Source organism: Drosophila tropicalis, unplaced genomic scaffold (genome assembly GCF_018151085.1).
Source record: "Drosophila tropicalis isolate 14030-0801.00 unplaced genomic scaffold, ASM1815108v1 contig_859, whole genome shotgun sequence".
In the NCBI taxonomy this organism is placed as follows: domain Eukaryota; kingdom Metazoa; phylum Arthropoda; class Insecta; order Diptera; family Drosophilidae; genus Drosophila; species Drosophila tropicalis.
The window spans coordinates 13,186,198-13,208,227 of NW_027173353.1; the positions used below are offsets into that span (position 1 = coordinate 13,186,198).

Genomic DNA, 22,030 nt, shown 5'->3' on the forward strand with positions numbered 1-22,030 from the left:
CTTTGTTGCGCCAATATTTTAATGGCCAAGTATAGCATCTGAAAGAAAAGAAAATATCGAAAAATTCTCTACAACACCCCCGCCCGAACCAAAATATAATTAAATTTTCTTTTTCTACCAATTTTGTAGAATAATGTATTATGGGACTTGCTTTTCGAATGCAATACAAATTATAATTCACATCTCGAAACTTATAACCAAGACTCAAGACCTACTTAAACGGCCTCTTGTACTGGTGGTTCGTATCCCTCGGGACGATCTACAACGGCGCCTTCAGCAGACACAACAGCCTCGGCAGTCTTGCCGCCGCCATCGCCATGGAGTTCTAGCAATTTGGAGATGTCAAAGCGGGGCTTCTTCAGAACCTTAACCTTGCGGATGTAGACGTCGTGCAATGGATAAATGCGCTGGCAGCTCTTTTCAATGTCCTTGGCAATCGAGTCCAGAGCCAGTTTGTTGACCAACTGCTTCAAGTCGGCGCCACTGACTTCGTTGGTAATAATGTCAGTCATGCGGGCACGAATTTTGCGCACTTGTGATTGTTGTGCGTAACATGTTTTACGTTGCGATTGTTGATCCTTGGCGGTAAATCCAATGCAGAACACGCGCAACAAATAACCGTCAACGGTCTTTGCCTCCACGATGGCCTCAATGAGGGTTTGCCATTTTTTCACCATTGACCTGAAGCGGGTGACAGCATTTGTACCTCCGCATGATTGTTCACTTTTCATTCAATCCCCTCGACTTACCTGTACTTATCAGTAGTCAAATCCATTCCATGGAAATTGCAGAGCACGTTGCGGTCCTGGACATCCTCAGCAATGAGGCGGAATTTACGGAAAGAGCGCTCTGGGTCAATATCTTTTTGCAAGTCGGCTAGAGACACCTCAAAAACGCGACCCTTCAAATAGTCCGAAGCGATACGCTGGCCCTGGGTGCGGTTAACCAGAGTTTTGCCAATTTGGCGGGTCTGGAACATGTTCGGGGCCTTAACATCGTACCAATCCTTGCGCGAGAAGGGGTCGATCACCTTCTTCTTACCGCCTTTTTTACCACCTTTGGAGAGACCTTTATTTTTACCGACTGCCATGTTCAGTGAATTAACCGGAAAAGGTCGAGTCACGTTGACGGGCTCTGTCAAAAGAAGGAAGCATGAGACAGGGTTGCTTTTACTCAAATAGGGATGTTACTCAAATCTTGGCTCGGCAATAAAAACATCGGTTTAAATACTGACAAAATATTGGTTAAATACCGGCAATATAAATATTGGCTTAAATATCGGAGTAATAGTCCTAAGGGTGCGAGTAATAGTGCTAAGGGTGCGAGTAAACAGTCCCAAGGGTGCGAGTAATAGTGCTAAGGGTGCGAGTAAAATAAAGGGATTTTTAGAGATATGCAGTAAGTGCAGACACATTTTTTATCCGACTTACATGTATGTGGGAGATGGTCTATCGATGGTTTGCCATCCCTGATTTGTATCTCAATCTTCTACGGTGCAAGGCGGAGCGGACGTGCGATTGCGGGTGTTCAAATTCAAAAAGAATTCAATTAACTAGTGAACGCAAATTGAACAAGTGAACATACATACATACATATATACATAGATAAAAGCCCGCATTTTCGAAATCGCCTGCAAGCCACAAAGAAAGGCGGTAAAAATTATAGTTAAAATAAAGAGTCGAAATAGATTCGTGTTTTATTAGTGCCGTACTTCCGACGAAATTGTGCTTTGATGAAATCATAAGACACACACACACACACACGTTTTTGTGCTTATATGTATGTAAATCAGGCAGAAAAGATACAGATACATACCTATGCATGTATGGGTGTGAGTATCTCTGAATCGATCGCGTCAGTGTAGTGAACCGCGCACCCATACTTATACGCACACTCACACACGAGCACTTGTTTAAAAGTGTGTGTGAGTGTGTGATCGGGTGAAGCAAAGCAAAGCCAAAGAATGAATATGAATCAAAAGAAAATTGTGCGAGAATGCAAGTGAATATTGTGCATGTTTGTGAATAATTATGTACAAATATGAAAAATCAACCTTTATTTAATGCATCATTTTAATCAAAACACCACACAACCCTGGATATAAACAAATCTTATATTTCAGCAAGCCGAAAAAGTGAGTTTTTTAGTTTCATCCTCAAAACCTTAAAAAGGAATGAAATACATACATATGTACATAGATAATCATTGCGGCTGGCGGTCAAGCACAAATTGTTTCTCCGTCGGCAAAGTAAAACTACAATATTTTGAATTTCGTACCGAATAGATTATGTGATAGGCCTGAGTGTTTTATATCGATTCTCTCCATTGTCTGATTCTATATTCCCAATATTCCGATGAACACTTTAATTTTATTAACGTAATCAGTTATATTTTTAAAAATTACACTTTAATCTAACTATGCTGTTGGTAATAACGTGACAAAACCCGTTTGATACTAAAGTACAAGGTATAAACATTGAACTATTGATATTGATAATGCGTTAATGTGGTAATAAAAGGGGGTTGTAGGATATGGATGTTTACCAAGTTTAATTATAAAGCTTTCAGTACAGAATACTTCCTGCAGGATGGCTGGAATGTGCCGTCGGTTACATATACATACATATGTAAAATTGAAGAGTGTATTGAATTCATTGAATTCTAAAAAGATAAACAAATTATTACAATATTGACCAGAGGCTACAAAAACCAAGCGTCTACGTGTTGCTTTCAAAAGTTTTTCAACAGTTGACTGACCTTTCAAAATATGCAAAAGAATCATCTGCACTCATATGATAATTTAATGAATCGTTGGATTAGCTACGGTATTTATCACACATCATACACATATGTATGTATGTATGTATGTATGTATGTATGTATGTAGGTACATACATATGTACATATGTATGTACATCGGTAGAAAACATTTTGGTTTCTTTAATTGTCTTTTATCGTAAATAGATTTTTGTTAAAAAATGCTATATCTATATGTATCTATTGAGATTTTAGTTTTGAAAACAATTGCAGCTTAAAGCTGATGAATGTACATACACATATGTATATGTATGTACATCCGCACATGTGTTAAAAAGTGAATAGATGTATTATTTTTTTATTCTTTATACTCTGTTGAGTAACTCCCTACTCACCTTTCCCGTCTCTCTACTAGATTTCGATTTTAACCCGAGTACAGAAGAGGTCTCAAATACGTATGTACATACATACATATGTATGTGTGTATGCATACATACATATGTATGTATATAAATACTATGAATGTATACACACACATTTCGATGTTTGTTTACTTATTTGCTGAAAATACCTTTTCTGTATTCTCTTTTACGCTTAATTTTATTGTTTTTTTTTTTTCTACCTGTTGATATCCTACAATCATGTCTCTGTCTCTAAATAGAAACTCGTTGTGTGATTAGTCTTGCTGCCGCCGTTGTTGATGTCGTGGTTTGAGTTTGGTCTCAGCTCGGCGTTCAGTATGGTTTGGTTTGTCTGTTACCTTGAACTAATATGTAGCTAGGTATTCCCTGCTGTGAGTACCTACACAAGCATAAATTTACGTATGTATGTATGTACATACACACACACACACAATTTGCTGAAAATCGCGTCGATCCGGCTCCGGCGTTAAACTGAACAGGTAGAAACAGCTCCGTATTGCTTTAAATAATGTCAATAATAAACACACACATTCATACTTACAAACACACACACATACAAATGCATATACATACATACTCTTCACTAGGTCTCTTTGGCTTCCGCCCCGTCTTACATACCTACCGATTCTAGGAAATCAATTGATCGGTCGGACCGAAATCCAGTCGCGTCCCGGGAATAGGAATAACAGGGCCTTTTACTTTCCTCCGCACGCCACACACATGCAACGAAATGTTGTGTACGAACATATATAAACATCCATCCCTATGCATATGTATGTGTGTAAATATGTACATAAGTTCATACAATAAGTACACTGCAAAATATGGCACGAAACAGACACGATCACGATCCACGCAGCGTATTTCCAATTCTATTTTAATTTTATTTACATTATTTCGATTTTAAGGAAACAATTAAATTGATATTTACACATACATATGTACATAAAAAGATACATACGTAAATACACATATTCAAATACAACATAAATACATTAAGCGTGTGTATATCATAAACATGTATAGACTTACGTACTCACTTACATATGTACATATGTATGTACATATGCATTCATGCATTTGATGCAGCATAATGAAACTATAATTAATAACAAATGGTTACTTTTTATTTCCATAAAACGATGTCGAAAGTCAACCGAAGAACAGAAATTCGTTTATACATACATACATATGTATGTATGTATACACATACATACATAATTACATATGAAGGTGCATTCTACAAAACTGGTCGAATGCTCAATTTTCACTTTCAAAAAAAGAGGGAAAAAGTAATGTTGTTACCGTATTTTTTTTACTGAAAAACCCTTTCTTAGTCCAAAGATCCAGCAGAGATTAGCTTTTACGGCCACATCTAGACACAAACATTTTCGCTAGATAATTTAAAGGTGAAATATGTAGTTATTGTTTATTAGAATTAGAATGTAACTAATCTCGAAATCCAAAAATCATAAAACGCAGATTGTTTAAAATGGAAACTTTAATTCTTAATGCAGTAAAACAAATATATAAAAAAAAAAACTGATACAAATGTATAAGTGTATTACATATGTATGTGTGAATGTATGTACGCATATTGGAACAACGTTTTTTAAACTTTTATTAGTTTACAATTTTATTAGTAACTTAGTTAACTTTATCTTCTTGGTGGATAAATAATAAAAAATAGTTGAAACCGATATGGCTTAAAAAAATTAGCTGGAGTAATTCATATAAAGCAAACTCTTTTGGGAAAGTTGGCCAAAAATGCTCGAAAGCATTTACATTCAAAAAATTTTTTTTTTATACCCTTGCTAAAAATGAACATATATTAATTAAAAAAGCATCTCAGACCATACATATGTATATAGTATTTATATTCTTCATCATCACGACGAGACGAGTTCATATACATATGTAGCCCCGTCCGCCCGTCTGGATCCGCGAAACTCCTTCTAGATTGTTAGAACTACAGAACTGAAGTTTTGCTTGTGGGCTTCTACATATATACTACAGGATTTGTTCATATATCACGGATTAAGCCGTGATAAACAGCAAAGTGGCGAACGGTGACTTTTCCCAATAACTTCGTTATTTTCTAAGCTATTATTTAGTATTCCAAATTATAGACCACACTTTCGTAAACATTAGTCTCTTTAGATAAAGCAATTTTCCCCTTTCACAGCTAAAGCGGAGAGAAGAGGAACAAAAATACTTTCAAGTTCAAGTTTTGTTACGGCTTGATTCGTACTAACTGAAAAGGAGCAAACTTTAGCCAAGGCCAAAAGTCGATTTCTGTGGGAGTTATGGATCTATATGATAGAAAGATGCAGACTTATAAACATACATAAGTACATTATAAATCAGTGAATCTTTGCTACCGAATGAGTGAATGACTGATATACTGACTATTAAGACAGAAATGAAACTTTACTTAACTTTTGATGTTTCCTTTCCTTGTTTTGGCAATTTTCGTATACCCATTGACATCGATAGGAAGATATACCAAAGTTACATTCAACAACTGAAATAAAGACAAATTTACTTTAAGTATATATGTACATATGTACATGCATATGTACATAATCAATATTTTTATTTGAATGTGTTTGACTTTATATAAAAGAGTCACATAAACTTCGTCCGTTGTAATCGTTGCCCGGGTTATAAGATAAGATAAGAGAAGGGCTCGGCTGTACGTCTATCTTTTGCATGGGAAATGTGTATACTATGTTGATAACAGAAAAAGATTTCACTTTAAATAGTTCTTATGTTTATTCAATATACCTACTTATTATATATGTGTCTGTATATTATTGATCACCACCAGGTGAGCCGGTACTAAAGTCGCTACAAATTGATTTCAAGATGTTTTAATACTTTATCTCCACGTTTTCAGGTCTACTTCGACGAAAACTCTTATTTGGCATTGCTGCTGTAAGAAAAAGAAGAATGGAAGATAGGGCTCCCTCAAAAAGGGCGGCGCAAATACAAATGCGGATCAACCAAGAAACGGCGGTGACAGTCATTCGCGAGAGCGAAACGATACCAATTGATGTTGAGATCAAATAAGCCACTCGAAAGCACCACATATTGACGTCAAAATAAAGCTAACGCCGCGAGGGAGAAAAACATGCCTCATACACACTCCCGTCATGGGTCATCCGGGGATGATTTATGTAGTACGGATGAAGTGAAAATTTTCAAGGATGAAGGTGACCGGGAAGATGAAAAAATATCATCCGAAAACCTTTTAGTTGAAGAAAAATCCAGCTTAATAGACTTAACCGAAAGTGAGGTAGGTATTTCTATAATTACTTTTAGAGGAATCAATAATCTTGACTAGAAACCAGACAAACACAAAAAAGGTGAAGAGATTTCAACTTATTTCATTACTCTAACTTACCCCATAGGAAAAAGGCGGCAAAGCAGCGAGGCCGGATCATAGTCCTGTTTTCAGTAAGTATTTTAAGACTCATTTTCAATTCGTAATATAACATTATACTTGTGTGTCCTGAGGAATTTATCTTTTGTTTCCCCTTTTATAACAACTTATGTTACACATATTTTAATTGCATCTCTTAATCGCCTACAAGTTTTCAAAGTGAGATATCTGGAGATTAGGACGATTCCTTCAAAATGAAAATTAGGTGATCTCGTTAGAACGGGTCAACTTTTTGCAATAGCTTTTAACAACAATTCCCACACGATAAACCGTCAATGTATGAAAAGGGCTATTCAGTGTAAAGGATCCAAGTAAACCAAATATAGTCAGAGATCACTGTGTACAACAATATTCGGGAGGGTAGAAGTGTCAGAGTATCAAAACTTCTTCATGACGAAGAACGTTTTGGATACGTCTTTACTTTTTCTGTTTAGCCATTCGCCTATTCGTTTGTAAACGGTCATACATGTGTTTATGTATGTACATGTACATACATACATACATATATCGTATATGTACACGAGTGTATGAACTTAAACACCGATGCAGCCATGCATGTGTATGTACCTACGTTCCTTGCATTGTTTTTACACAAACAAACACACGCTGCCAACGACGACGACATGTGGCTGTGTGGAGCTACTGCCGATGAGGGGTGGCGGGGGCGCGCGCGGATAAATAACCGGCTGCGGCTCCGCCATCCCCCCTGTGCCACTGCCGTTCCATGGTGCTAACAAGGTGATGCAGATCGTTCCCCGACACGCTACTTCACTTCTTGTTTTGAGTTGCTACATTTTGCTTTCTTTCGGTCTGGTTTAGGTTTGAATCGGTATCTGCACGTATGTATGTATGTATGACTGTATGTATGTATGTATATAAGTAAATTTCAAAATGTAGATGTACATATATACACTCATGTATGTATATGTTTATATATACATGTATATCTAAAAAATAAAATATTAAATTAAGTATATATACATATGTATGTACATACATATATCATGAATGAAAACAAAAAGTTTTTACATATGTACATATGTATGTATGTATGTACATATGTGGATGCTTAAATGCAAGACGAACTACCAATACTAAAGTCATTAAAAATTCGTTTTAACCATAAAAATGTTTATACATCATACATATACACATTTATTTTTGTGTAAATGTGTAAAAATGCATTTCTAGATAGTATGATGGTATGTATGTACATACATACATACATACATATGTATATGTATGAGTGTGAGTCATAACACAAATGAAATATTTTTTTATTGTGAAATGTACGCATGTACACATATACATACATACATATGTACATGGATATATACATTTGTATGTACATAAGAACAAGCGTGTGTATATGCTTGGGCCTGAATCAATGCTCAGATGCGTTGTGAGCTAAACTTCACTCGTTAGCATCATGTCGCTAGCCACGCTTTTTTAAATCCATAACAAAACAGTTAACGAGCTTTTCTTTCCTCTCTTTCGCCTTCAGCAAGCGATTGCGATTCTGCAGAACAATGTGCCTGGCAAGCATAGGCGTAAACGCCTGCTGAGGCTTGTGGGAGACAAAATAAAATAAAAGGAAAAGAAAAAAATCGACTTACATACAAATACATATGTACATATGTATGTGTGTGTATGGTACAGGTTCATACATTGGTCCGTACATACATTGGTCCGTTATGTTTTCCTTTAAATTGTTTATTGGTAACAGTTCTTAAAGTCCCCTCGCTACGCCCATGATGTCCGCCATAAAACTTTAAGTTTGTTTTTGACACGAAATGCACCAGAGTCAGCCTTACAAGGGATGTTGAAGATGGTTTCTTAGTTCATTTTGAATTTTTTAATTTTTCTTGTGATGTTCATTATTTTCATTATACCTACATACATATGTATGTATGTACATACATATGTACACATAGATACATAATTTGAGCCTTGCACCAAATGTTTTTAGTACTGTCATGAATTATAATGCTAGATCAGATCAGAAACATCATGGATGACAAGAGACATAATTTCATATGTACATCGAATACGTACATCAGATTTAAAAAATGCACAAACAATTCCAATTTAAGTTGTGATTCAAAACTGCTTTGTTTTTAATTGCGGTTCTATCCTGAACATTTTTTGCGCTTAAAAATGTATGGATGTATGTATGTAGGTTGTGTGCTTGTACATACACACATACAAAGACGTATATATGTACATACACTTACAAAGAAGAAGCAGACTTTAGCAGCCTTGGCACAAACACATTCATACGTATGTACATATGCAAACACATGTTGTATGTACATATGTATATATACATATGTATGTACATATGACCGTTGTGCGTATATGTATGTGTACGGACGTATGTATATTATGGGTATCCTTGGAAATTAATGAGTTTTCGTGGAATCGGTCGTCGACGATGTTCGAAGTTCTCTTTCGCCACTCTGGCACACTAACTTGACTGTTCTGTTCTGGTTACTTCGTGGTTGCTCACTGCTTTTTCCTTATCCCTTGTAGACTGCTCATTGGTGTCTACCTTTTTGGCTGCTGTATGTTGCGTTGTAGGTATGATGTTGTTGTAGTTGTTGTTATTCCCATTTCACGTTTACTGCCGTTCTTTTTTAACTTTTTTTTTTGGTCTCTTTACCATTTTGATTTAGGGCCTTTGTTTTCGGTTCGTTGTTGGATTTGGGGCTTGGGCTTGCTTTTGTTGTTTTACCTTCTTGTTTGTCCGTATCTCTTTTACCTTTGCTTGCTTTTCTAACAAGCTGTGAATTATTTAATGATAAGTACGACACGTTAATTTACCAATGATTGCATTTGTTCCTTGCATTTTATACGTGGTACATTTTTATGTATTTATGTATGAATACATATGTATATGTACATACATTAAACATACATACATATGTACATATGTATTTATAATTAAAATACATTGGTTAAAACATACTATGTATGAATTTATGTACAAACTTACTGCTGGTTGTCTTTTGGTCCATGTACAATGTACATATATACATAGTTACATGTGTTTGTATGTATATAAGACATTTTGGTTCGGAATATGAGTTCCAATATTGCAGTACATACATACATATGTATGGATACATAAATGTACATATGTACTTACCCATGTATGTATGTAGATACAAATATATGAGTATGGATACAGATAAATACATACATATGTACATAGATACATATTCTTTCTTAATAGATTAATCACCATTCTGGTTGTTTAGTTCACTTGGCGCGTGTGTCCGAATTCATTTAAATATTTTAATGCTTTGTTAATTGTTCCGAAGAGAGTATTTTTTGTATATGACGGCCGAAGGCCAAATACTGATGCGTCCACTAATTATACTCGCATATGAATCTAGAATGTACATACATATGTACATACATACATAGATACATATATACATATGTATGTACCTACATTTCGGCGCTGCTTTTTCGTTTTTTCGCTTTACTATTACTAATAATTTTCTTTGTTGAAATGTAAGCTAAACCAAAGGGCCGGGTCTTCGACCGCGCCGAAGTTTGTATACCCTTGCGAGTTTTCCTTTCCCTTAGCCCATGAAATGGAAAAATGTTTTATGTAAAAAGTCGAATCTTTGCGACATACAACGACATACAATATTAAGATGGAGCGTTTAGGATGATCTGTTTATATGACAGCTATAAAATATAGTTATCCGATTAAGAAGTATATTGAAATAACAAATACATAGTTACGTTTATGACAATAGTTTAGAAAATAGCGAAGTTATCGATAAAAGTCACAGTTTACCATCGATCGTTCCTATGGGAGCTATATCATATACTCACCCGATCTTAATCAAATTTGGCACAGTCATTAACAGTCGTTTTCGAGATATCATGTTTTTCAATACAATTTTTCACGTTAATTTAAATATAACGTCATATATAACGCCTCATATAAACAAACGAGCGCCTCATTACCACCACCGGGCACTTCTATTTTTGGGTTGACACAGTGGCTAGCGTTTCAATCGGAAATGAATTTCTGAAACAGTGATAATGTTCCATAGTTTTGTTAGGTTTACTTATGTTTTAAATTAGTGAGCGAAACTAATTATTATATCCAAAATATTAATGAAATATGACAAAAGCGATTTTGATTGATTTGATTTGACAAAAGCTAAGTACATATGTACATATGTTTTAGTCAATTTATGCTCCAATAAAATGGTATGTTTAAATGGCCACATGTATGTATGTAACAGGCACAATGTAACCATGTCTGTCCGTCGGATGAGTCTTGTACTAATAACATATTTTATAATTTATAACAGCATATTCCCAAATTTCAATAAGATCGGATAATAAAACACAAGTTTTCGACAATATAAATCGGCTCTGCTCAAACGCTGCTAGCAGCGCTTGAAAACAGGAAAACAAACACAGAGACAGACGCAACCTTACACATGCTGCATGTGTATGCGTTCCGAATACTGATGTATCCAAATGACTTTCAAGGAGGTTGGGTGGAGGGCGTAGAAAGGGATTTCGGAAGGGAATTCCAATGGTCGATAGACCTCATCTGGGCTCTCAAAAAAGTTACATTTACAATCTCAAAATAATTTATAAATTATAACAATTGTACTCATCCATTTTATTTCAATTCGCTTTTTATTATTTCAGATAAGCTCGAACCGCATACACCTAGCTTCAACATGGGATATTTGGTATCGCCATATTCATATGCCAATGGTGGTCCTGGCGGTCTACCAGTGACTATGGTAAGCACATTGTTCTGCCCATTTACATGCTAAGGGGGGTTTTAGAGAGGCTCGAATATTATTTATTGTATCATTTGAAACTCCCCACCACCTTATGTTGATGTAATCTGCTGTTTATTATAACAATAGCCCGACAGAACTTCTTTAGAATTATGTATAGGCACATGTACAATACAAAAGAAAGTTCAACACAGCTTTTTTTTGAGGACATGTAGGATTTATTTATTTATATTCTTTGAAAACAGTAATTCCTAAGAGGACTTATCCCCATAAGAGTATTAGCTAAAACGTTCTCTTTGTGTGTCTAAACAAGGACATTTGAATTCTAACATCTTGGAACTTAAGCCACAGAGGTTTCTAAAATGGTAAAATTTTTAGTTTTTATTCCTTGTAGTCGATCTATGCATATCCCTATTTCAAATACTATACTAGTTGGAGACTTATCAAAGGTTTAATGAAGGTTTTCACCTGCAAAGGTTTAAGGAAGTCTAAGGAACGACATTCTCTTATTGAATTGGTTTCTGTGCCAGATTACATGTCCACTTAGTAAGTACATATATAAACTTAGATCAGTTGAACTATCTATATTTATTTACTTTATATACTCTGTGTGTATCTACAACGTTTGCGTGTGTTTGTATAAGTATATGAGGACGACCTATCTTATTACAACCTTATTAATATAAACGGCGAAGGATGGACAAAGGGGAGTATTTGTCAAATTATCACTACGATTTGTAATGTTGCATGTTTTTTACCCCCTTCCTTCTGACAGTTTTATAAATATAAATATTCAATAATACTTTTGTGTAGGATGTGGACTCTATAATTTAACTTGGTTTACCATGCAATGTGAAACCAAGTAAAGGGATATTCATGGTTTGATACTTTTCGTGCAAACTGTTGTCATAATTAAAGGTTAGAGATAGACACGAGGAACACTGGCACTTATATCCTGGAAAAAGGGTGTCACAGGAGAAAGCATCTTTCAGTACATATGACCATTCTATTCTCCTGCACCACATGACGAGGTCATATATCTAAATACAAAGCTTCGGCACAATGCAATACAATAGAATTACAGATGTGTTAGTATCCTTTTCGCCGATCAATGCATTATAACGTATTTAATTAGCCGTATTAATAGAGCAGATAAAGATTAATAAGGTGCCATTGGGAAATCTTTTATTACAATCACAGTCTTCACTTTTGTTGTTGGGGGTCTTAATGTTTTCCGCAAATAATTCTGCTCAATATATCAAACGATGATATTTTTACTTATTTTTTTTTGGCTCTAACGGCAAAAGGAAACGGATATGTGGAGTTTAACCACATAAACAGCCACACACATCCCTCCCCAATCCTGCGACGATACGCTTCTTGACTGTTGTTAATGGCGTCAATTCAATTTTTCGGCCTTCACACAGATACACTTACGGTCTGGTATTTGCACTGTGTGGACTTGACCGCACAACTGCCCGAGTCGGGTGCAGAAGTTTAGCAGGGGGATACCTTGTTTAATGCTATTGTATCACTCAATGATTCCAGACTCCGTGATGCGACATCTCCGTTTCCTTCTTAAGTCTGTTGCACGCCCCAGTAAATACACCCCACGTGGCTTGCCACTTCGAATTTTAGTTGTCCGCTCTTCTTCGTACGTGTCGCACTTCTTCACTTGTCCTGGACAATGACAACAATGAGAGGTTAAGTACAAATCTACTGGCAAACATCTTAAACTAAAAAGCCAACAAGGCAAGTTGTCAGGCCCCACGGCTAAGGAATAGCTAGGCACGTCTGCCGATGAAACAACAGGTAGGCTCAGAAACGGAAGACGAGTTAGGTTTAATAGAATGGGTTCTCCAAGTTTTAAAACCGAAGTAGGTTCTTATAACGACTGTTACACACACCTACGAAATCCGAATTCACAGAAAAATTATGTATTATGTATTTGAAAACAAAAGTTAATGGATCCTTTGCAGTCCATTTGCATGTGTAGATATACATACATACATACAAATTAGGGATCAACACGTTTACACACACTTTTTGCTGCTTTGGGTCGGTGTGTGTGTGTGTGTATAATAACAAAAGTTTTGGTTGCCTTGCCCAGCCATGAGCAAGGACATATTAAGCATGTCGCCAGCGCTGCGACAGCTTTTCATAGAACTATAACTGCCGATTCAGCAGTTAGTTATGTTGTTCTGGATAAACATCCAATCCATGAAATTGAAACACTTACAACTATATACAATCCGCTAAGCAAGCTGAGTAAGAAGAACATTAACATATGCATGTCCATCCATCTGATTTATCAGGGACTTTCAAAACAAGTATCAAATTTTGGATGAACACATATGTATGTATATGTAGGTACATACATATGTAGGTGTCGATTGCAGATTCTTTTTGCCGATCTGTGTATTGAAGATTTTGAACTTCATCTTCATACGTACATATGGAATATGTTTGTAAATAAAACAAGAAACATGCCGACGACAATGTTATACTCTACAAAGCTAAAGTAAAGTCAACTGATTGGCGTTTTTATCCCTTTCTGAAACTACGTATACTATCTTTACTGATAGACTTACATCCAACATATATGTATGTATGAATGCCCATACATACATACATACATAGTGTATGTATACCTTCTATACATATATGTAGTACATATGTATGTATGTACATACGTGCATAAAAATGGCTTACATATAAAAGCTTAAATACATACAGACCCACATACATACATACATACATACATACATACATACATACATATGTTACAAGCATACGCGAATCGATTTCTCCCCCTCGCAAATCATAAAAGAAATGGAAGGAGAAATGTAATTTGGACTGAAAATTTTTGAATCTTTGTGTATTTCTTGTCGCCAGAAAAGTATTTCAATTTAAATCCCTTTAATCAACGACGACGGTACGGCGTATTGCAACCAACCAACCAACCACCCCACACTTTCAGTATGCAGACCTCATTTTGCTCCACCCTTCTTAACGTCAGCATCGAAGTTGTCGGCTCGTTGTCCTTTCGTTTGGTATACTCCCACACTATACCATACACCCGCTCATCCACCCCATGTAGAGACGTACACTCGTTTTTTGGTCCTTCTCTAACACATGACTGTATATGTATGTAGTCAACGACGCACTCTACTCTCACGTTAACTGCACAAGTTTCGAAGGATTCGACTGTTCGTGCGGTATTACGAGCGCAAGAAGAAATCTAAAAAACCAGCTAGCCGATTGCCGCAACTACAACAACACAAGCAACCACCCAAAGTAACGAGCATTGGCGTATTTTTTTCTTCAACAGACCAAGAACAACCCCCAAATCTGTTGCTGAGTTTGGTTCGGGCTTAAACAATGGCGTCCAATTTCTTCCTTTTTTATCCAATTCTTAATAAATTTTTTGTTAAAGCCTTTTTTATTTTAATTTACCTACCCAACGATAACCAAGAGGAATTGGCTGAATGAACATCCAATACATTTATATGTAAATACATACATAGGTTTGAACAAATAAGTATAGAATCTTATTTTCTCATATACATTTTGCTTTATTTAAAAAAATATTTTAATTTTAAAACTTCTGAACTTGCCCAACTCCCAGGAAACACTAAAAAGTAAAAGTTGACCCCATAAAGTAAATACATTTTCGTTTATCAAGCATCAACAGTCGAGACGATCCAAGTCCGTCGGTCCGTCGGTCTGTCCGCCGTCCGTACCTAATTTTGTATTTGTCAAATTATTAATATCGGACTAAAAATAACCAAGTTATGAGTATAAACGTTTTTCATGAGATCACGTGCTGGTAAGAGTACAACAATTAAACATAATTTTATATACAGAGATTTGGTCTTATAAATTTAAAAAACTTGATTCACTTAGTGCATGGGTATAGCAAAGTCGTTCATATGTACATTGATTGTCTATTACCTTACGTATTTTTGTCACAGTCGAAAGGCCACTTTTGGGGTAAACAGTTTGAGTCCTACAGAAAAGATTCAGAAGGAATCGTATTGGGTAAAATTCAGTTAGCCTGGTGATTCTTAAATCCTAAGACCAGAATCTATCAGTTGCTTTGCCAAGTATTCAAAATTACTCTTAGAGGTAAATATGTAGATTAAAGAAAACAGAAATTCGTGCTTGTTGGTGGAGAAACGAATGTATTATATGAACACAAACAAATGTATTATTGAAAAACCGGATCAGAAGGTGATATCATAAACATTCTATTTCATGATTTAAAAACTAAAGAACTAGTTCCAAAGCACAAAACATTTTAATAGAGTATCAATTGTATCCATTCCATGCCTATGCATATATGTATGTACTTACATATTAACGATATTTCCACAAGTTATACACATATGTATGTATGTAGACACGTACATATACATATATAGATTGGTACATCAATGTATTTGTATGCTAAGTAGCAAAACGACAAATTCATATGGCGCAAACGAACCTTGCCTGCCGGCTGATGAAACTGAGCCAAGTACGTCTGCATACGTTTTCGAGCATTGTGGGGTGGCAGCGGGTGTATATGTGTGTCTATGTGTATGTACGAGTATGTGGATACTTATATGTGTGTATGTATATGCAGCGGGAAAGCGGCGTTGGCGGCACGTTTTATATTCGTTTAGCGGCGGCTACATCAAAGGCATATTTTCAGTTTCGCTGACTCGTTTGCCGTTGTAGCCACTGCTGCTTGTTGTTTTTTGTTTTATTCATCAAGCCACAACAAGTACGACAACATCAGCGATAACTTAAACACACATATGTATATGTATACAAAAATTCATACATACATATATACATACATATCATGTATTTATACTCACAATGATGTATTTATTTGTGTATCAACAAATACAAATGTATGTATCGACGTTTTTACGAAAGTATGAAGGCCTGTGAAATATTGTCTCCAAAATAATAATTGAATAATTATTGATTCTTATTAACACAATATTAAGATCAGATGTCAGTGGACAACCGATGAACGTCTTACATTTCAAAGACGTACATAATTACATATGTACATACATATGAATTTGGAAAAGTCGAAATAACGATCGATTATAAATAAAGAAAGTAAGTCGTCTCGCCGACTTCTGTATACCATGCACCAAGTAGACCAATATTATGAATTGCTAAAATGTACATGAAAAGAACTTAATAAAGTTAAGTTCTTTTCACATTCTCTATAGCATATGCTATCTCGCTCACTCTTACCAACACACGTGCTCTCTAGCGCCTAGTAAAATCGTTTATATGTACATATGTAAATTTGGCGTGTTTCTGGTTTTAATGAATTTAATAAAATCGGTAGGTTGGTAGATATTGGTAAGAAAAGATAAGATAGTCTTCGACATCTAGGTGTTCATTCAGTCGGACGAACATGGCTAGACCGAATCGACTGTTGATCCTGATCAGGAAGGAAGTATTCATACTTTAAGCTTAGTAATCCTAAGTATAACTGCAATCTATTACAAAATTTCTGCAAAAGCTCAGCTAAATGAGTTGCTTCAAAAAGAATGAACTTAAATATTCCCCTTGATTATAAATTAAAAAGTAATATATGTACAAAAACACCACTGGCCAACTGTTTGTTGGAGGGTTAAGAAAAAACGTTGACACTTAATCAAATGATGAGGTACTAAATCGAAGCATGTATTTGCTAAGACGAGACTCCCTTATTCTTATCGTATCATGAAAATAACAAAGTAATATATAATAGTCACTGTTCCCTCCAGATCTAAAATTTTGGTGGTGCTGTTAAGGTCAAGAAGAGTTTGCCTTGATCCTGACTTACGAAGGGGAACGGCTAGACAAGCTCGTATCATCATACTAATTAAGAATGTAAATACTGAAACCGTTAATAAGAGTTACACTGTTAATATGAATATGGACAACTCTCCAGAAAAATCTGTAATTGTAGCGTGCGATGTGCTTTTCACCTTTATTTTCTAGAAAACAAAGGCGTGTCAGTATAAGTATAAGTTTTGCACTTGTTATACCATGTATCCATAGAATGAAATGTTATATTTAAGTCGCGAAATTGTATGTAGGTAGAAGGTAGAAGGAGGCTTTTCCGACTTCATAAAGTATATGAATGTATGTGTACATGTATATGTATATATGTATATGTCGATGTCCGTCCAGGCGCCCGGCCGTCTGCATGAACATCTAGATCTCGCAGATTATGATTATCCACGCCCACTATCGTTACAATATTTTAGAATACATACAAAATGTACTAAAAACGTGTTTTACTGGGCGGTCTAAAGGACGGAGATGGCCGTAGTCTAGTGACGGTACTTCATTTAAAGTAAAAAGGTGTTTTTATACCGGGTTCTTTTTCTTCCAATGCGTACGAATGTAACATTCACCAGTGGAGAATTCTCAAATAAGTTTTTTTCTATGAAAAAAAATCTCTTTTTGGAGTGGCTTTTAACGAATTTAAATATGATTTTTTGTTCTTCTTGGTACGACACCAGATGAAAAATAACACAATTTAAATTTGTATATGGTTTCTAACTTAATATAAATTTAATCCTATAATTCATATTAATGATAAAAACTGTAAAAGTGTTGTTCTCAGTGTACTAAAGAGTGACATCTTTATTATTCCTTTTAAGTTTGCCTCACTCAAAGAAACAAACACTATAATAAACTAGATTTTCTTTTTGGAGTTCTCGAGATTTGCTAGGACTACTGATATAGAAAAATATTCATTTTATAATTTTGACACGGTTTCACAGATTTAGCAATATTTAAAGTATGAAAAGGTGGGCAAAAGTTAAATTAATTAATTAGTGCCCCGGGCGGTAGTTACTATGAATCTTAACATTTAACTATTGATCTCATAATGGATCAATAGATGACTTGGATGCAGCAACTAGTTAGCAAAAGAAACATCTTCCTCGTAGAACGAAAACAAAATAGTTTATAAGGTCACCTTAAAGACAATAAGGTCGTTTAGTGTTCCCATCTATAGTACTGCAATCCGGAACTTGATCTAAAAAATCGACAACAGAGTTCTAAGAATTGTCTCGAATGCCAAATGTTAACCTCTAATACTCCACATGGCTGGGTCAATTTGGAAGTCTTCCGTCGCATCTGAAACTCCTGGACAGATATCAGAATCCCTTTCGCTTCGTCCGCAATTCAAACAGCGCCCTGGACCTACCAGAGAAAAAGGATAAAAACGTATTTTAACACAATACCCCCTATTTTTATCCAGAAGATGTTCCAAAATGGGCTAAGCGAGCGACAGTTTCTTGAAATATTAAAATTTATTTTCCAAACTTATGGTGGAAATGTTTGTGATTTCAATATTACCACGATGTTTTTTGTTTTTAGGAAAATTAATGATGGCTCTGAATTATTTCATTTAACTGGTCTCTGTTTCTTTTTTGTGCTCTTAGTGATTCTCTTTAACTCTGTTTCTGCCTTATTGATAGTCCCGGGAATGGTGGAAAGTTCAGTACGGTGAGAATACCACAAAGATGAAGCACAGGTCACAATGCCAACGAAATGCAAAGTTTAATGCCCTCAACTCCTCTTGTTGATGCATAGTAGTTCATCCTGGCGTAAGGCCACAACTCCCCCAACTTCCTCAACCCCTTAGGCCAATGAGCCTACAAGAGTTCGTTTGCAGAGCGCACATATTCCCACATACATACTTACATACATACATACTTATTTTTACCACAGACAAATTGCAAACAGAAGTACACGTATTTACAAATGTACATACATATAAACAGCTAAGCGTATTCTCTCTTTTATACATACTATACATACTCTTTAAACTAAAAATTCCATACACTAAGTACTACAATATTTCTTAGTCTATCTCTAGATAGAAATTTATCAGGATTCATCTCTAGTTTGGAAATGGCCATAGGTATCGGCTCATGCGTTTCAAGGATTTTATAGATTGTTTCAGATAGTATTCAAATTTAATATGGACTATTGAGAAACAAGACAAAGGTCGTATTCTGTTTATTTACAGTAAAATTAAAACATTTTTATAATCTACTATTTCACGTTCATATTAATTATGTTATAATGACAATTAAACAAATCATAATTGTCAACCTCAGTCAAAGTAATGGGAATTTCGCATATATTCATTTGAAGCGTTGCTCGTCCATGTGTCGATCCTCTACCTTGTGAAATGCCTTTCTTGGCCCACATTAAAGACCCCACAAGGATTGTAACAAAAACAGGGTTCCCGAACTTATATATGTATACATATATTCGTATGCTTGTTCCTGAGGGTTGTTTTAAATCTACCAATTATTAAGAACTTCAAATGTACATATTTGGAAATTCGAAGAGTTTACTTATTTTGCCTACTTTTGTACTATGCACATACGAATAAACCTGTCTTAAATCTCTTACAGGCAAATAAAATAGGACTACCTTCTTTTTTCTGTCATAATGGAGACCCTATGACAACCCCGCCCCCCGCGCATTGTGGCATACCGCCGTACCAATTGGATCCCAAAGCTATAGGTAAGATTATTTATGTATGCGTATTTCTATCCAATTTGACTTTTAGTTCAGCCATACTGTGATTTACAAGTATGCATGCATATTTTTCCTGTGGTAATGCCTTCTATTCCGCCGTAACTTTCGGCGGGGAGGGCTTTTATTAAAATGAGCTTCAACCTTTCGGAATGCAAATGTGTTCAGTACTATAGGTGAACAATCAGCTAATTAATTGTCAATTGTGCGGAAAATTTCCATTATCGTCTGCAATCGCTTAACCACTGAGGAAAATTGAATATATTTTCCTCCTTCAATAAGAGCTCCTTGAGAAAAGGAATACAAGATAAGATGAACACAGAGAAAAGGAAATTTAAATACTTGTCTAGCAGGACTTTCACGACTTGTTTTTTTGTTGTCCAGAATACAAAATATACCCGAATTAGCCTTCTATATGGGACGCCTCATTAAACTCCGCCATGGTGCACTATTGTATTACTGCTGCCAATGCCGGAGTATATCAAATGAAAACTTTTTAAGCTTTTATTCAGAAAAGTTCAATGAAGTATCCTACTCGAGGCAAATTGTCCAACAGTTCCTAGTTTACAGATTAACGCATACATAGATCAGGTATAATCAACAATAAAAACGCCGCCTTCCGTCTGGTCGACAGGGTAACCCAACCGCAAGCTATTGACTTTTTCACCCTCCAACTTTAAAGACGAAATTCAACAAATTATGGAATAATAATTGCACATGATGCGATTTTATTTGTATTTGTGTGTATGGTATATTATGAAATTGATTCATCCATTCTGCCAAATTTCCCTCGCCGTGTTTGCCAGCTCGAGTGGAGTGGCAATGCTTGCGGTGCGGCACAATTCGGTGGTTGGACTGTGAAGAGGAATAGAGCCCAGAGTAATACCCACACACTGCGGGTCGGCCGATCTAATGGGGACCAGCGGCGCAAATAAAAGGCATGCACTTAAGAGCTGCTTGTGGATTACACGGCTTTATGATTCCTTACAATGGCAGCAGCATCGTACTAATAATTGAATAACATAATAAAATCCCAGCTAGCTGGATGACACAGACACGCGGGGTGATGATATGTGGTCGGTCGGGCCTGTTCTCATAACGTCCCCCAGTTTGTTTCGAAATGAAAGCGATTTATTTGGAAAATTGTGATAGTACAAAACGGTATTGTTTGTTTTTTTAATTCTGGATTAAAATAATTATTATTATAAACAACAAACGGGTATCAAGCAGCAGAAGCCACGAAAGTATACGAATTTTGTTTCAAAAGAAACATAATTAGGCATCGGAACCATCATACCGTTTCTCCTAAATAGGCAGTTCATTAATTATATGATTAATAAACGATATTGCCCACGTTTCATTGGTAATATTTCTCGATATTTTCCATGTTTTTTATATACCTGCAAGAGAGAATATTAATCTTTGATCAGAGCTGTGCACAGCATAGAAGGAAGTATCTCAGACCATAAAAAGTATATTTATTCTTGATTAGCACGATGAGATGAGTTCATAAAGACATGTCCGTCCAACGCAACGTCCTTCTATACTCTTTATATCGAGCTACAGCGCTTTGGATATGAGCTTCTGTAAAATGCAGGCAATTTATATCTCGGATTCAGATGCATCGGATCATACAACCCCAAAGGAACCATCGGTATTAACTTGGTAATGACTGCGCCAAATTGCAACAAAATCGGATAGCTATATCATATAGCTCTAATAGGAAAGAGCGGTAAAAATGTAGATTTCGTCAAAAAACTTGTTTTTTTTTTGCTAGGTTTTTACATATGCACATAGTAATCTATAATTTTGGCCATTTCGATCGAAATCGTATAGCAGCTTGAGTTTGTAGGCCGCACTTTGGAGGAAAATAATCGGACTATGGCTATATTTGGATAATAACCTTGGGCGTACACAGTTCGTAGTATATAAACTATCTATGATAAGTTCCAACTTATAGTATCAGGCAGGGTATACCTTGCGCATCAAATAATGAGACTTTTTATACCCTTGCAAAAAGCGTATATTAATTTTGGTCAGAATTGTGCAACGCATAGAAG

At 35.7% G+C, this 22,030-nt stretch overlaps 2 protein-coding genes across 4 annotated transcripts in view; one reads left to right on the forward strand and one right to left on the reverse strand.

Moving 5' to 3' along the window:
• Window positions 1-104: 104 nt before the first annotated feature.
• On the reverse strand, window positions 105-1,148 carry RpS3A (ribosomal protein S3A). The gene is made up of 2 exons (XM_068295954.1): window positions 750-1,148; window positions 105-681 (listed from the first exon to the last, which is right to left on the reverse strand). Exons 1-2 carry the CDS (start codon window positions 1,088-1,090, stop codon window positions 216-218), a joined length of 807 nt encoding a protein of 268 aa, XP_068152055.1. The 5' UTR covers window positions 1,091-1,148; the 3' UTR covers window positions 105-215.
• Window positions 1,149-1,472: 324 nt separating this feature from the next.
• pan (pangolin) overlaps window positions 1,473-22,030 on the forward strand; it is a 42,673-nt gene continuing 22,115 nt past the window's right edge. For 2 of the 3 annotated variants that reach the window (XM_068295936.1, XM_068295937.1), the window contains exons 1-5: window positions 1,475-2,134; window positions 6,079-6,477; window positions 6,593-6,638; window positions 11,311-11,408; window positions 19,847-19,958. In XM_068295936.1, coding sequence (XP_068152037.1) covers window positions 6,313-6,477; window positions 6,593-6,638; window positions 11,311-11,408; window positions 19,847-19,958 — 421 coding nt within the window. In that variant the 5' untranslated portion in view covers window positions 1,475-2,134; window positions 6,079-6,312. Of the gene's footprint in view, window positions 2,135-6,078; window positions 6,478-6,592; window positions 6,639-11,310; window positions 11,409-19,846; window positions 19,959-22,030 lie in introns of all 3 variants that reach the window. The other variant, XR_011033227.1, reaches the window with a different exon arrangement.